Genomic DNA, 14,832 nt, shown 5'->3' on the forward strand with positions numbered 1-14,832 from the left:
TAAATATGGTATGCTAAATAACAGTTATTTGCATGTTTTCAGTGTGTTATCAGCTTTAAGAATTTAGTTATTTTCGACTCTTTCTCATACCCTACATGATGATCACCCTGTTGTCTGCACCTTCAGAGTGGAGAGACTCACACCATGATGCAGGTTACCATTGTTCCCTCACTAGATTTTTCTGTCGTCTCCTGTAGTCTATTATCAACACTTAGCCTTCTCATACTCACTTGTTCCTGGACGTTACACTGATTGTAATCCCCAGTGACTGACTTCTCACACACCTAAAAGTGGAAACCAGGGTCCTAGAGATGGTGTGTGAGGTGAGCCATACGTTCTGTACCTGCATCGTGGATCCGGCTTTCTAGCTCTCCTCAGCCATTCTATTTCAGCCACACTATCTTCTTATTGCTTCTAAAATTCACCATGCATGCTCCTACCCTGGGACCTTTGCACACGACAGTCCTTCTTCAACCTGAGTGTTAACCACAGTCCTCCTTCCAGTGTCTGGTTTAGACGTCGTCTTGTTAGAGGAGTTTTCTCTGGTCACATACATGTGATGACGACTAGCCTCCTCCTGTACCTCTGCTCTAGCACTCCTTCCCTACTGTGCCTATTTCTACTGAGCATTTATCTTTTTACAGTGCACTTACCATCATAGGACGTGTATTAACTTTATATTATCCATCTCATATACATAGCCTGAGATCAATGTCAAGGGACCAAATATTTCATATATTTTTATGCTAACCCTTAGCACCTAGTATGATGCTTGTATGTAGCAAACGATCAATAAATACTTATCTGAATTTATCTAAATTATTTTTTTTCAAACAACAAATTGTATAGATATAAATTCATATGTTAGAAACACCATTCAGCAAATCCAGAAAAAGACCCTGCCCTCAGGAGGTTCGTAGTCTAAGAGCCTGGACTCACTGGGCCGTGCGCAGGGGTTGCACACTTGGCTTTCCTATCCACGCTCTGCAGGGAAGATTGGAGTGCCGGTGTTGTGTGTCCTTCCTGTATCTGATTATTCCTCTCTCGTCTCTACTAGAGAAGTGATGGATTCATTTGCCACCAAAATCAGTGTCTCCTACCCACAGCATCTTCATATTTGAAACAAACTGAGAGAAAATGATATGTATAAGCTAATTTTAATAAGAACACCTAATGTAGAATGACTTACAGCTTGTGCCTGACAGTTCTCTGGGTAACTAGAAGTGATAGGTAAAAGCCGTTGTGTATTCTCACCCATTCACACTGCTCACCACAAACCACTGACAAGCAAAAAAGGTGTTTGAGTTTAGACTCATTTAGTTTGCTGGTCTTATCGTTGAGAAGTAATAAAATGTGGTGACCAAATGTGGGCTGCCACATGTCAGAATGCAGAGAGGCAATAGCTTAGAAAGTTATTGTTGTAGAAATTATTTAATCCCAACCTTGGGTTTCTACCCTGCCTTTGGCCCTTTAGTTCCTGGATAAAAGACACACACAGCCCTTATATTTACAATAAGCCTTAAATAGCACAAGAGCTGGGCAGATACCTACCGTCCATGCTGTTAGATCTACTTTCCTATCAACAAACCCGTGTTGTTACTTCCTGTTGCATCTGGGCAGCTCTTAACACCAGTCTGCCAGCCCTCAGGGCCATATTTTTATGGCTCGCCTAACCCATGGCGGCTTCTCCTTCCTTCTCCTGCACCTTCTTCTCCTCATGGTTCTCCTCTGACCCCACCTATGTCTCTTCTGCCTATTGGCTGTTGGCATCTTTATTTACTCTTCTGAAATAACTTGGGGGCAAGGTCTAGGTACTCAGTCTCTGGGACAACCAAGTCCTGGTAACAAAACGCCAAACCTCAACAATTCTAACCTCATGATCTTGTAAGAGAGTTGGTTATTCCATCTCTGGGTGGCTCTGAAATACATTAATATTACAGCATTATGATCTAAGGTTTAAGTTTCTATTGCCTTTCCCAAAAAACAATTTAATATCTCATTTTCTAAAAGCTTAATAAACACTAAAACATTTTAGAACCCTATTTAAAATAAAGACATATGGTTGGAGGTTTAAACGATCAGGGGAGACTTTGGACCAATCCCCAGCACTGTAATAAATGAATATGTGCCCGTAACTCAGAGAACAGAGACCATCTCATGTGGCTTTCCGATTAATGTGACTCGTGAATTCGTTGCTTGTTATATCCAGCCTATTAATAGGTGTTTGCATTCTGTTTTAATTTGTTACATTTAGAGATCTCTGATTTTAGAATGCTCATTTAGGAAATTACTTCAAAATTGTATGTAAGTGAACTTACAGGAAGTATGAGCAGAGGGTGTAGCTTGACAGACATAAACATCTTGAATCATCACATTGCAGACATTGATATCTGGAGCTGTAGTAGAACAGCTTGACTTTCTGCGGATTAGCGACACAGAAAAGTAAGTCCCCTTGGATTACTTCGTTTTTGCATTTCTTGCAACTACATTAGGAAATCGGGAAATCTGAAATGTCTTATTTTGATTTCCAGGCTTCCAGAGTTTAAGAGCTTTGAAGAACTAGAATTTCCCAAGCATTCAAAAGTCAAACGACAGAGCAGTACTGCAGATGCTCCTGAGCTGCGACAGGAGCCAGACATCACCATAACAGAGTGGAAAAACAAATCCACCCACGAAATCCTTCAGAAGCTTAATGTAAGCAAGATATAATCACACCCATCCCTGAGAGGCTGCCAGAACAGGACCTGTCATTCAGGCCGTGTGCCTTTGTGTCCTCTGAGAGAAATGGGTGGCTGGTCTATGGCCAGGGCAGGCAGTGAAAAGGTGTCCTCGTGGGCCAAAGTCAGTATGGATGTAGAAAGAGGTTAGCTGAGTTAGCTCCATTGACTGCTCTGTCTTTCCTGTCACTGAGGAACACAGTCCTCTTACTGTACCTACATGACTGTTTTAGCAATGTATTACTCGGTCCTGACATTATTCAGATTTGTAAAAAGAAATGAAACCTTACTGGTAGAGCTGTAAACACTGGGTCATGTTTGGCCATACAGATTTGAGCATGTCAACTAGATACTTTCTTTGCAGTCATGGCTAACTTATTAGTCCATATAAACGACAATATCACATAGCAGTCACAAAGCACATACACAGTGTCCCAAAATATGTTCTATATGTGTCCCTTCCTGTCACATGTCTCTCCATCTCTACCGATAGTAGCATGGTCTCCCATTTATAAATAAGTAAAATCAAGAGGAGAGTGACTTGGCCAAGTCTCAGATGGTGATGCATTAAAACTCATACACACTATGGAGTCTGTTCTTCAGTTATTTGCTTATTGGAACATTTGATCATTAAATCCTGCTATGTCCAGAAACTGATTTGTGCACCCTCTGCCTTCAAGCATCTCAGACCCATAGGTCTGTAAAGCCATCTCATTCACTGTCTCAGTGGTATCCTATCTTTCTTGCATTCCTGTCAGACTGTTCCCTCTCTGCATCCTGTGCTTTGCTCTCACTTGAGTCCTGTGGCCATTGATGGCCATTTCATCCCAGTTCCTTATGCCAATTGCTGTTGCAGGACTGCGGTTGTCTGGCTGGCCAAACCATCCTGCTGGGTATACTGCTCAAAAGAGAGGGCCCTAACTTCATCACGATGGAAGGTACGAGTAAACGAGCAGGGGCGGGGCATATCTATAAAAGGACCTCTGTGATGTGAATATCTATCAGACACATAACAGTGCCCACTGTTGTGAGTGATTTCCTCTTCCATTAACTCTCCCTCCCTTTCACATGGAAAGCATCCCTCAGCCTTGCCCTCCTCAGCCTTGCCCCCTTCTGCCTTGCCCCCCTCAGCCTTGCCCTCCTCAGCCTTGCCCCCCCTCAGCCTTGCCCCCCTCAGCCTTGCCCCCCTTGCCCCCCCCCTCAGCCTTGCCTCCCTCACACAGTACCTTGCTTCTCTCTGCTCGGCTGTTCTTAGAGCCTGGCTTCTGCCTGTGACCCTGAACTTCTAATTACTCCATAGTTGCTGTTGACATTGCTGTTTCCTGCTTTACTTCCTGTGATTTCTCAAGAATAGTATTGAATAGCTATATTTATCAAAGCTGGCTTCTTCATGGTGTGCAGTAGCCATTTGGAACAGACTTTTGCTCTGAAAGTGATCTATAAAGTAAGTCATCTCTAAGTGTGTCTGTGTCCACACTGCCCTGCGGAAGGCCAGTGGTCCTTGAAACCCACATTCGTATACGGTTATTGCTTCGGGGAATCCTAAAGTTCTACATCGTGATCTGTTTCTGGCATTTTGTAGTACAGAGCAATATAGGATATGTTGAAACATAATTCGAGTCATCAGACTTTTTGGCTTATCTGAGAACCCTGTCCAGCGGTACATGCTTTGGTTGAAGTGGAGATACGCTAACCACGCACCTTCCAGTAGTGCTTGCTTGGAGCAGAAATGCTGTGCACTGAGCTGCATCTCCACCGCCGCTAGTGCTCTTTGTTTTGAGGTGGCCTTAAGTCGCCCACACGAGCCTCTGACCCAATCTGTGGGCCAGGCAAGTCCTGCATTTGTAGCACTCCTGTCCTGCTGCGTAGCCCGGAACACAGCACGCACCCCAGGCCCAGCTTCTGTGCGGGCATCTGTAGAACCAGGACATACTCTGCAGGCACCTATAGAACCAGGATGTAACTATTCTGAATTAAGACTGTAGAAATAACAAAGAAAAAGTTTAAAGATCTTTTCCTTATCCTTATTCTTGATGCTCAGTTATGACATATTGCTTCTTCCTGAGAAAACCAGTCAAGAGTGCAGAGCCCATGTGAGTCATGGCCAAAGTGGGACTGAGCCAGAAGCTGTGCTGACCAGAGTGTTGGAATGATTGTAGCCTCACAGAGGCACTGGGCCGTAGGCGCCTCCATTTAAAAAGTAGGCTTTTACTCAGTTGACTAATTTCAATGTGTTGTTTCCTGTTGAAAAGTAAAATAATACTTGTATTTGTTTAAAAGTTTAGGCTACATATCAGTTAAAAAAATAGAATTTTCAAAACCATACCATGTAGTAAAGGTGCTAGGAATACACACTTCTTACTTGAGTTACAGATTTAAAGTAGTCAGTTCAAAACAAGAATGTTTTCTCTTTTTTTAAAATGGAAGTTGTCCATTTAGTTAAGAGCTCTCTTCAATGAAGACTTCTTCTTCTCTGTCTAGGAACTGTGTCTGATCACATCGAGAGGGTGTACAGAAGAGCTGGCAGCAAAAAGCTTTGGTTTGTATGAGTTTCCCTGTTAGTTTTAATTCCTGTATTGTTATGTTCAGTAGCTTAAAGATAACATTTGATTCTTACAGATGTTACTCATCATAATTTTTATGTTTACACTCTAAAGTTATGGCACCCTAACTTCTTACTTTTGAAGAAAAAGTATTCCTATGTCACAGGATACTAAAGAAAAATAACTGGAAATAAAAACCTCCCCAGGGATTGAGTCTAGAAAGCCCTTACTGGGAAGACAGAGCTATGACTCTGATATGCCACATTTTCCCAAGGAGGATCTTTTTTTAATTGAATATTTTATGTATTTACATTTCAAATGTTATCCCCTTTCCCTGCTCCCCCCTCTCTTATGCCCTCTCCCCCTGCTACTATTTGAGTGCTACCCCTCCCACTCCCACCTCAACACCTTGGCATCTCCCTACAAGGGGAAATGAGCCTTTACAGGACCAAGGACTTCTCCTCCTATTGATGCCAGACAATGCCATTCCCTGCTACATATGCCGCTGGAGCCATGGGTCCCGCCATGCGTACTCTGGTTGGTGGTTTAGTCTCTGAGAGCTCTGGGAGTCTGGTTGGTTGATATTGTTCTTCCTCTAGGGTTGCAAACCCCTTCAGCTCCTTCAGTCCTTTCTCTAACTCCTCCACTAGGGGAAGAGATGGCTTAGCTGTTAAAGGCTAGGGTCATAATCAAAAATAGAAGGCGGATCTTTGAAGTTTCACCTTGTTTAGCAAACCTTTAGAAGGTCCTGAAAGACCATTTAATTCTAAGCAAAAATAATGAAAGGTGATTATCTCATCACTTAAGTTGAAGGAGTCATGAATCAAGTTGTTTACACTCCCAGTGAGGAGAGTGGGCCTAAGCTGCAGCTCTGCATTCTGATGCAGTTACATCTCGAGCAGTTTCTTATGAAACCCATCGTGGTAGACCTCGCGATTCTATTCCCTGAAGTAAGGGACTGCACACATTTTCTAAATAGTGCCTCATCTCTACTCTATGGCAAATCACTCTTGCTGACTAGAGAAACAGTAAACACCCAGTTTAGATATCTCAAATTTCCACTGTAAGTTCTCAGTGCAGTGATACGGGCAGTCAGTAGATAATTTTATAGTGTGTTTCACTGTACCTATAGTATTGTTCGGGCTAAGCAAAACCAATTCTTGCTTCTGCATAATACTTATGTCTTTGATAAACCACTAAGTAGCAAACATTTAGAAATGCTGACTGTTATATTTAAACAAATAAAGTCCTGGAAGCTTTATTCATTCTATTCTCCCTTTTATGGCTCTCCACTGCCCCCAGGCTGGCTGTGCGGTACGGGGCTGCATTTACCCAGAAATTTTCCTCCTCTATAGCCCCGCACATTACCACCTTTCTGGTACATGGGAAACAGGTAACATGCACAGAATTTGGGAAACTCGAGTTGCTTGATATGTGTGGGTTTATCTGCGTTCCAAGGGTTATCTGCGTCTTTTGGTGTTCAAGTATTAGATAAAAGTGTCTCTCTAGAAATGGGAAGTATTTGTTTCACTAACTTGGTCAGCTATCGGCTTGATTTTCTACTAGCCCTTTCATGTTGTAATTAAGAAATATAAATGCTTGTTATAGGTCAATTTCTGTGGTTAAGCTGAAATTTAAAAAATGGTACTTTCAAACCTTCATTTTGATTTTATTCTCTCTAAATGTTCACATAAATTTTTACTTTTGAGGGGAAATGTCTTATATATTGCATGTGGTGTAATTTGGGGGGTATAAATCTGTTCTCTCTACATTCTAAGACTTTTTCAGAAATGTAAAAATAGAAGTGTGAATTCCTTCCCCCAACATTCTGTCTTTATCAAGAAAGAAAGCGAGGGGATTCATCTCTGAAACTCAGTGCCGAGTCCCCAATCACTCAGGTACCAAAGACACTCAAGGCTTCAGAGATGGCCCAGCAGTTAGGAGCACACACCACCCTTCCGGAGGACCAGGTTCAGTTCCTCACATCTAGCAGCTAACAGTCACAACGCTGGTAAATCTGGCTGCAGTCTGCACAGGCGCCAGCACTCACATGTGTACACACACACACACACACACACACACACACACAGTCACTTACATACATAGTTAAAAAATATTGCCGAGAGAAACATAGTCACAGGCACATGAGGCTTTTTGTGAGTTTTTTTTAACATGAAGCAGAATACCCCCTAATGGCTTTCTCTCCATCTTCATTAAAGGAATAGTGGAATAGTTTGGGCCTCTTGCTTTTTCTTTCCCTTATTTATTTATTTATTTATTTATTTATTTATTTATTTATTTATTTTTTGAAATTGATTTTGGCATCAGTGATGCCCTTTGCCACAGCTTGGTGGCTGAGGTGAGTGTGAGACATGGCCTTCCCTGGATGGTCTTCTTTCAAGGGTCATGTCTAATGACAGCTCCTTCTCTATCATGTGAGGACCCAACTGTATACATTTTAAGGTTTCCCAGTCAAGGGCACCATTTATTCACCTTCTTTTCTGTTTGTGAAGATCTGGCCTGCTTTCTTCTCTGCCCTCAGGTCGGTTGTACGCCGTGCAGCAAGTCTTTTAAATAAAGTAGTGGACAGCCTGGCCCCATCCATTACTAATGTTTTAGTGCAGGGCAAACAGGTAAGTATCTGCTTTTCACACTCGCAGACACAAGTTTCTAGTTAGGACTCACATCTGCTTAGGTCAGTGTCAGAGACTGCTCACAAAGAGATTGATTACCAGTGAGTTGTTTGGGAGTTTCTCCAAGTCTCTTTCCTCCAGCAAAAAAGATAGCACACATAGTCTGAGCGCCACAGAGCGCTTAGTGGGCCATCTCACATTTGTCCCGCACCTTGAGGCTATAACTTCAACCCCCATGTTTGCTTGAGCTCAGTGCAGATTGTAGTGTAGAAAATGTGCCTCCTGGGGCACCCAGACAGGCTTGCGATGGGCAGGGCAAAGCAAAGCTAGGTGAAGAGCACAGAAGACATTTTGCTTCCACTCCACCTGATTGCTCCCTTCGCACTCCTAAGAAACTCATTAATGTTCAAGAAGAGGCAGAATCTACATCCCTCACTGCCCTCACCCATCAGGCCTTCTCTTTCCAGAGCTGCTTCTACCCACCAGAGTCAGTCTGTCACTGCTGTGGGCAGGGCCATCCACAGTTAGCTCTCGCAACCCACCCCTTTCTCTGTTCTCTCTCCCTCCCTCCTTCCTTCCCCATCCCTCCCCCTTCCTCTCCTCTTCTGTCCTGTGCCCCTTTCCACAGGCCTTGATGGGAAATGGGTTGGGCTGAGCTGTGCATGTGGTGTTGGCTGCTGCTCATTCTCTGTGATCTTTAATCATGTGGCTGATTTATTGTTTGATTAGAGTGAAAATCTGTTTGCTTTCTGTCTGTACTTTGGAAATGTCTGTGTTTATTGTGTGTTCCTGACAGCTAATCTAGGAATACAGTATGCTTTAGTAATAATGGAGTTTTTAACCTTCCTCAATACCATCAACTAATTGCTCATATTTCAGGGATTTTAATTAAGATTAAAGTAATTTCATCCAGATACCCAGCTATGGGGATGTTAGAATAATGTTATTTACCTTCTCTTATGATGTTGTTTAACAATTAAAGATAATTATACCCATAAGAAATTACTGAGAAAAAGTTACTTTCCATAGAGTTTCCCCATGCTCCATATTGGGAGGTAAGCTTTAAACCACTGTCAATCAAAGAACAGGAAGTCATTTAACCAGTACCTTTTATTACCAGAATCTTTTATCTGTAGCTAGAGTCGTCCATGGCCATTACAACTGTGAAAGCTAGCTGGACTTTGGGAAATGTGTTTCTCCTTGGTTTGAGTCCCCACAGCACTGAAGTATAGCCAGTTCCACTACTGGTGGTCATAGGTTTAGAGCGTGAGGGTCACTGGCCTGACTCTAGAATAGTGGGCTTGGGTTCATCTTATCCATTCCTGACTATACCCATAGGAGGCTGTAGCCACCCTGTTCCCCATTGCAGACGCCTCAGAGCCTGCCCTCCAGCTCTGGCTGGACTGTTGTCCACCAGGCCACTACATCTCCCAGGGAAAATGCCAACATCTCAGCCTAATGACCAGATGTGGGAGTTTCTTCACTGACTGGTTCTCATCCCTTCACAGACCAAGAAATGGAAATAGACCAAAGTGTGCATTTGCTCTTTTAGAAGATCTGCTCCAGCCTGAAGTGGTGTGGTTTGCTCAGACTTGTAAACTGTCTCAAGCTTTCTAGAATAAAGTAGTTTAGTAGCCATTACCTCTAGGAGCTAATTATGTGCCTTCTGTTTTCTTCACAGTGGTATTTTAATCAAAGTAATCCTGCTCATACTTACTGGTTGGTGTCAATGTACAATAAACCAGTAATTATCTAACACACACACACACACACACACACACACACACACACACACACACTCTAAAACCCATGCTGGCCAAGACTCCTAATTCTCTTGCCTCAGCTTCCAACACAATAGAACTGGTTCTAGAAGTTTGCTACTATACCAAGCCTGTTCTTACTCTGAGCCCATTACAACACTGGAAAGACTGTTTGAGTCCTTATCCCTCAGCTCTGAAAAAGCACGTCTTTGAGGTGCTGTCTTTCCTGCCTCCAACAGTTATGAGCTGTGTGCAGAGGAGATGGGAGGTGCTGAGGAGGACGCAAGAACAGCTGACTCTGAGGAGCAGCTGCAGGCAGGGAGGGGAGATTAAACATTCTCTTGCCAGCTCTATCTGCACTTCCTGCTTTGAGTTTTCTGTACCATTCCCCTTTGAGCTCTTTCCTTTCGCAGGCTTGTGGGCAGCCAGCTGTCCCACTCATTCCGTAGGTGAGCTGTCTAGTACCATGGATCACGACCCTCCATGTGCGCCTAATGTGATCAGGATAAGTGAGGGCAGTGCAGGAACGACATGGCCTTCCTCCTGACTTTGGAAAGGTTACAATGTTATTAAGGAGCAGAAGGTTCTACTTGAGAAACTGTAAAAATAGATCTCCCAAATGCTGAACAGTATAGTAAAATACAATCATTGAATGCATTCTGGTTCCTCTAGGGACTTTCTAGCACTAACCCCCGCCCCCAAATAATAGTTATTTATGTCTACTCACCTTCACTTCCTTTACATTTTAGACCAGACTCTGACCCATCATGGACTCAGTGGGAGTCATACTTTGAAAGCCATTTTAATAAATATCAGGAGTTCTGACTAACTCCCTAGCTTACAGAGAGCAATTTCAGCCTGCCAGTCATCCTGAGCCTTCTTTTTTTTTTTTTTTTTTTTTTTTTTTTTTTTTTTTTGTATCTAGGAGATTTTTTAACAGTCAAATTCTGGCACTTGTAGGTAACCCTAGGTGCCTTTGGACACGAAGAGGAGGTCATCTCTAATCCACTATCTCCAAGAGTGATTAAGAACATCATCTATTATAAGTGTAATACCCATGAAGAGAGGGAGGCGGTCATTCAGCAAGAGCTGGTCATCCATATTGGCTGGATCATCTCCAACAACCCCGAGCTGTTCAGTGGCATGCTGAAAATCAGAATTGGGTAAGTGCTTCAGTCCGAATGGGGATGTGTTCAAGGGATCCTCAGCAGACACCGACTTCACGGGTAAAGCCATGTCTGGGTGTTCAGGGAGGGGTGCCTCTTCCTTCCATGCTGTGGAAGGAAGCACCATCTGCTGGTGTGAAGAAATGAATGCTAGTGGCCGAAAGGCATCCACACCTGTATTTACTTCCCAATCGAGGCATAGCAGCGAAATCAAAATTCTTAAAAATAAAATGGATGAGCCATGGCAAAAATGATTTTTTAGCAAAACTGTTGTCAGGAGACACAGTTCAATTAGAAATTGACATTTTAAGAATATTCTACATCCGTTTTGTACCAATCCTAGCATTGAATTGTCACTATTTCAAGTTCTGGTGAAAAACTGAAAGAAGGCGCCCGGGGTTTCAGGGAGAAGCACAAGGAGGGTGACAAGCTCTGAGCCCTGGGTGGGTGTTGGGCCTCTCCTGCTTTGCCCCACAGCTGCCTCAGTGCTCCATGAGAGACGGAAATACTTCAGAGGCTAAAGCAACCCATGAAGCATGTGCAGGCAGTGTATAAACACGCCATGATCCACAGCCCTCTGCTTGACATCTGTGCAAATAGAGTCACGAACTGGGGGAAGAATTTACAGTTACTGTTTATGACTGCAGGTGCATGGTGATGTAGGTGTGAATGAGTGGGGATGTAGGTGTGATGAGTGAGGATGTAGGGTACGAATGAGTGGGGATGTAGGTGTGAAAGAGTGAGGATGTAGGTGTGAATGAGTGGGGATGTGGATATGAATGAGTGGGGATGTGGGTGTGAATGAGTGGGGATGTGGGTGTGAATGAGTGGGGATGTGGATATGAATGAGTGGGGATGTGGGTGTGAATGAGTGGGGATGTGGGTGTGAATGAATGAATGAGAGTGGGGATGTGGGTGTGAATGAGTGGGGATGTGGGTGTAAATGGGTGGGGATGTGGGTGTGAATGAGTGGGGATGTGGGTGTAAATGAGGGGGATGTGGGTGTGAATGAGTGGGGATGTGGGTGTGAATGAGTGGGGATGTGGGTGTGAATGAGTGGGGATGTGGGGGATGTGGGTGTGAATGAGTGGGGATGTGGGTGTGAATGAGTGGGGATGTGGGTGTGAATGAGTGGGGATGTAGGTATGAATGAGTATGCTTTCTGCTCTGCTGGCCGCTGGACAGTTGATTCAAAAACTTTACATTTCCCATATCAGTTCTTCTGGGTTTAAGCAATTGTTTTGTTTTACCCTTAGAGAGAGAGTGTACGTAACTGCATACTTCCAAGTGAGAGGGCACTGCAAAAGCAGTGCTCAGAGACGGAGTGCAGGCGTGGTAACAGAAGGCACTGCTGACACTGGCTTACATTACAGCACATGTGTGGAGGTCAAAGGACAACTATGGGAGTTAGTTTCCACTGTGTGAGTCTCAGGGACTGAGCTGAGGTTGTCAGACATGGGGGCAAGTACCTTTATTAATATAGTAATATATGTTCCTTTGTGTCATTTGTTGCTTTCCAACATTTTAATTTTTATTTCAGATATTAATGTGATAATAGTGACTTGTCCATACTGTCTGCTGCACTATGAGTGCACGCTGTAAGCCGTGAGTGTGCACTGTAAGCCGTGAGTGTGCACTGTAAGCCCTGAGTGTACACTGTAAGCCGTGAGTGTGCACTGTAAGCCCTGAGTGTACAGTGTGTAAGCCCTGAGTGTACACTGTAAGCCCTGAGTGTGCACTGTAAGCCGTGAGTGTGCACTGTAAGCCCTGAGTGTGCACTGTAAGCCCTGAGTGTGCACTGTAAGCCGTGAGTGCGCACTGTAAGCCCTGAGTGTACAGTGTGCCCTAGTGTGCACTATAAGCCGTGAGTGTGCACTATAAGCCCAGAGTGTACACTGTAAGCCCTGAGTGTGCACTGTAAGCCGTGAGAGTACACTGTAAGCCCTGAGTGTGCACTGTAAGCCGTGAGTGTGCACTGTAAGCCCTGAGTGTACACTGTAAGCCCTGAGTGTGCACTATAAGCCGTGAGTGTGCACTGTAAGCCCTGGGTGTGCACTGTAAGCCCTGAGTGTACACTGTAAGCCCTGAGTGTGCACTATAAGCCGTGAGTGTGCACTGTAAGCCCTGAGTGTACACTATAAGCCGTGAGTGTGCACTGTAAACCCTGAGTGTACAGTGTAAGCCCTGAGTGTGCACTATAAGCCGTGAGTGTGCACAATAAGCCCAGAGTGTACACTGTAAGCCCAGAGTGTACACTATAAGCCCAGAGTGTGCACTGTAAGCTGTGAGTGTGCACTGTAAGCCATGAGTGTGCACTGTAAGCCGTGAGTGTGCAGTGTATGCCGTTAGTGTGCACTGTATGTACACTGTAAGCCCAGAGTATACACTGTAAGCCGTGAGTGTGCACTGTAAGCCATGAGTGTGCACTGTAAGCCCTGAGTGTGCACTGTAAGCCGTGAGTGTGCACTGTAAGCCGTGAGTGTGCACTGTAAGCCCTGAGTGTACACTGTAAGCCCTGAGTGTGCACTATAAGCCGTGAGTGTGCACTGTAAGCCCTGAGTGTGCACTGTAAGCCCTGAGTGTGCACTATAAGCCGTGAGTGTGCACTGTAAGCCGTGAGTGTGCACTGTAAGCCCTGAGTGTACACTATAAGCCGTGAGTGTGCACTGTAAACCCTGAGTGTACAGTGTAAGCCCTGAGTGTGCACTATAAGCCATGAGTGTGTACTGTAAGCCATGAGTGTACACTGTAAGCCCTGAATGTGCACTATAAGCCGTGAGTGTGCACTGTAAGCCCTGAGTGTGCACTGTAAGCCCTGAGTGTACACTGTAAGCTATCAGTTTTGGCCTGTGGTTATGTTGCTGACTGGGATCTATAGTTCACCCCTGCTACCCAGAACCACAAGAAAGTTTGATTTCGTACATCACTAGTCCAGACAACAATCAAAATTCAAAATTTGAAATATGGCTGCCATTAAACTCATGTTAATTTCACACCATCATGAAGCTATAAACCGAGAATGTCCAAGGTTATATGGAAACATACAAAATGAGATTTCACACCTTTCCTTCTATGTGACAAGAAATGGTATGAGTTCAAACTATTTCTCAGTCTCTGCACTCCAGGAGATGGAGTAAGGGTCTTAGAGCAAGCTGTCCACTCCTTGTAATACTAGAAATCACTTCTGACATGGAGAGTTTCGTCATGTTAACCACACATTAAGAAGCTGTAAATCTTTCTACTCGTTGATAGATCAGTCTGGCTTAGTCAAGGTATAACAAGAGCCTAAATGATTACCTGGCCATACTTTCAAGGTCACTATTTGCAGTTTGAAGCAGTAATTTTCAGAAATCCACACTTTGTCTTTTTTTCTTTGTACACCTAGGGTAGATGCCCAAATCCTGATTAGTGGATACATACTGGGTGCATGGGGCCATTCAGTAAGTCAGCAAGGGGAAATGGTGGGGTATAAGTGAGTAGAGCTGCTGTTCATCTCCCCTAAGGAGCCCGACACTGTAAGCTATGAGTGCACATCGTAAGCTGTCAGTCTGCATCCCCTGCAGTGAGGCTCTTCCTACCCTCTGCTTCACCTCTCTAGATAGTAACTCAGTGTCACACAGGAAGACTTGAACTTGAATCCTAGGTCTGCAACTGTGTCATGAGACTGCCTTGGACATGTATGTACTCTTCCTTGTTCTTAGAGAACAGTGCACACTAGAGCTCACCGCCCTCTGAGCCCCGGGGATAGATAAGCACTCCTTTGCAAACCTCCAGCTTATAGACAAGCCAGCAGAGAGTGGTGAAATTAATATGCCCATGGTCACAGAATCAAGATTCAGGATCGCTCAGTCACTGCTTGGCCTGCTCAGTCTAGAAAAGGAGGTTGAGTCTAGTTTGCAGCATCATGACTAATGTTTGCTATGTGAGGTACTCTCCTTGTGGCATTTAGAAAACAGGTTCCTCTGAGGAATTCCTTTTAGGCACCAAAAATCTCAAGAATTCAAAGGCAAAAC

At 44.1% G+C, this 14,832-nt stretch overlaps 1 protein-coding gene across 5 annotated transcripts in view; it reads left to right on the plus strand.

The window, feature by feature from the left end:
- Positions 1–14,832, plus strand: part of Phkb (phosphorylase kinase regulatory subunit beta) — a 175,650-nt gene that overhangs the window by 135,981 nt on the left and 24,837 nt on the right. For 4 of the 5 annotated variants that reach the window (XM_032887767.1, XM_032887766.1, XM_032887769.1 and 1 more), the window contains 6 exons: positions 2,381–2,442; positions 2,532–2,694; positions 3,574–3,655; positions 5,199–5,256; positions 7,803–7,893; positions 10,614–10,816. In XM_032887767.1, the coding sequence (XP_032743658.1) occupies positions 2,381–2,442; positions 2,532–2,694; positions 3,574–3,655; positions 5,199–5,256; positions 7,803–7,893; positions 10,614–10,816 (659 nt within the window). Of the gene's footprint in view, positions 1–2,380; positions 2,443–2,531; positions 2,695–3,573; positions 3,656–5,198; positions 5,257–6,562; positions 6,654–7,802; positions 7,894–10,613; positions 10,817–14,832 lie in introns of all 5 variants that reach the window. The other variant, XM_032887768.1, reaches the window with a different exon arrangement.

The sequence above is a fragment of the Rattus rattus genome, chromosome 17 (genome assembly GCF_011064425.1).
Source record: "Rattus rattus isolate New Zealand chromosome 17, Rrattus_CSIRO_v1, whole genome shotgun sequence".
Taxonomy (NCBI): Eukaryota; Metazoa; Chordata; class Mammalia; order Rodentia; family Muridae; genus Rattus; species Rattus rattus.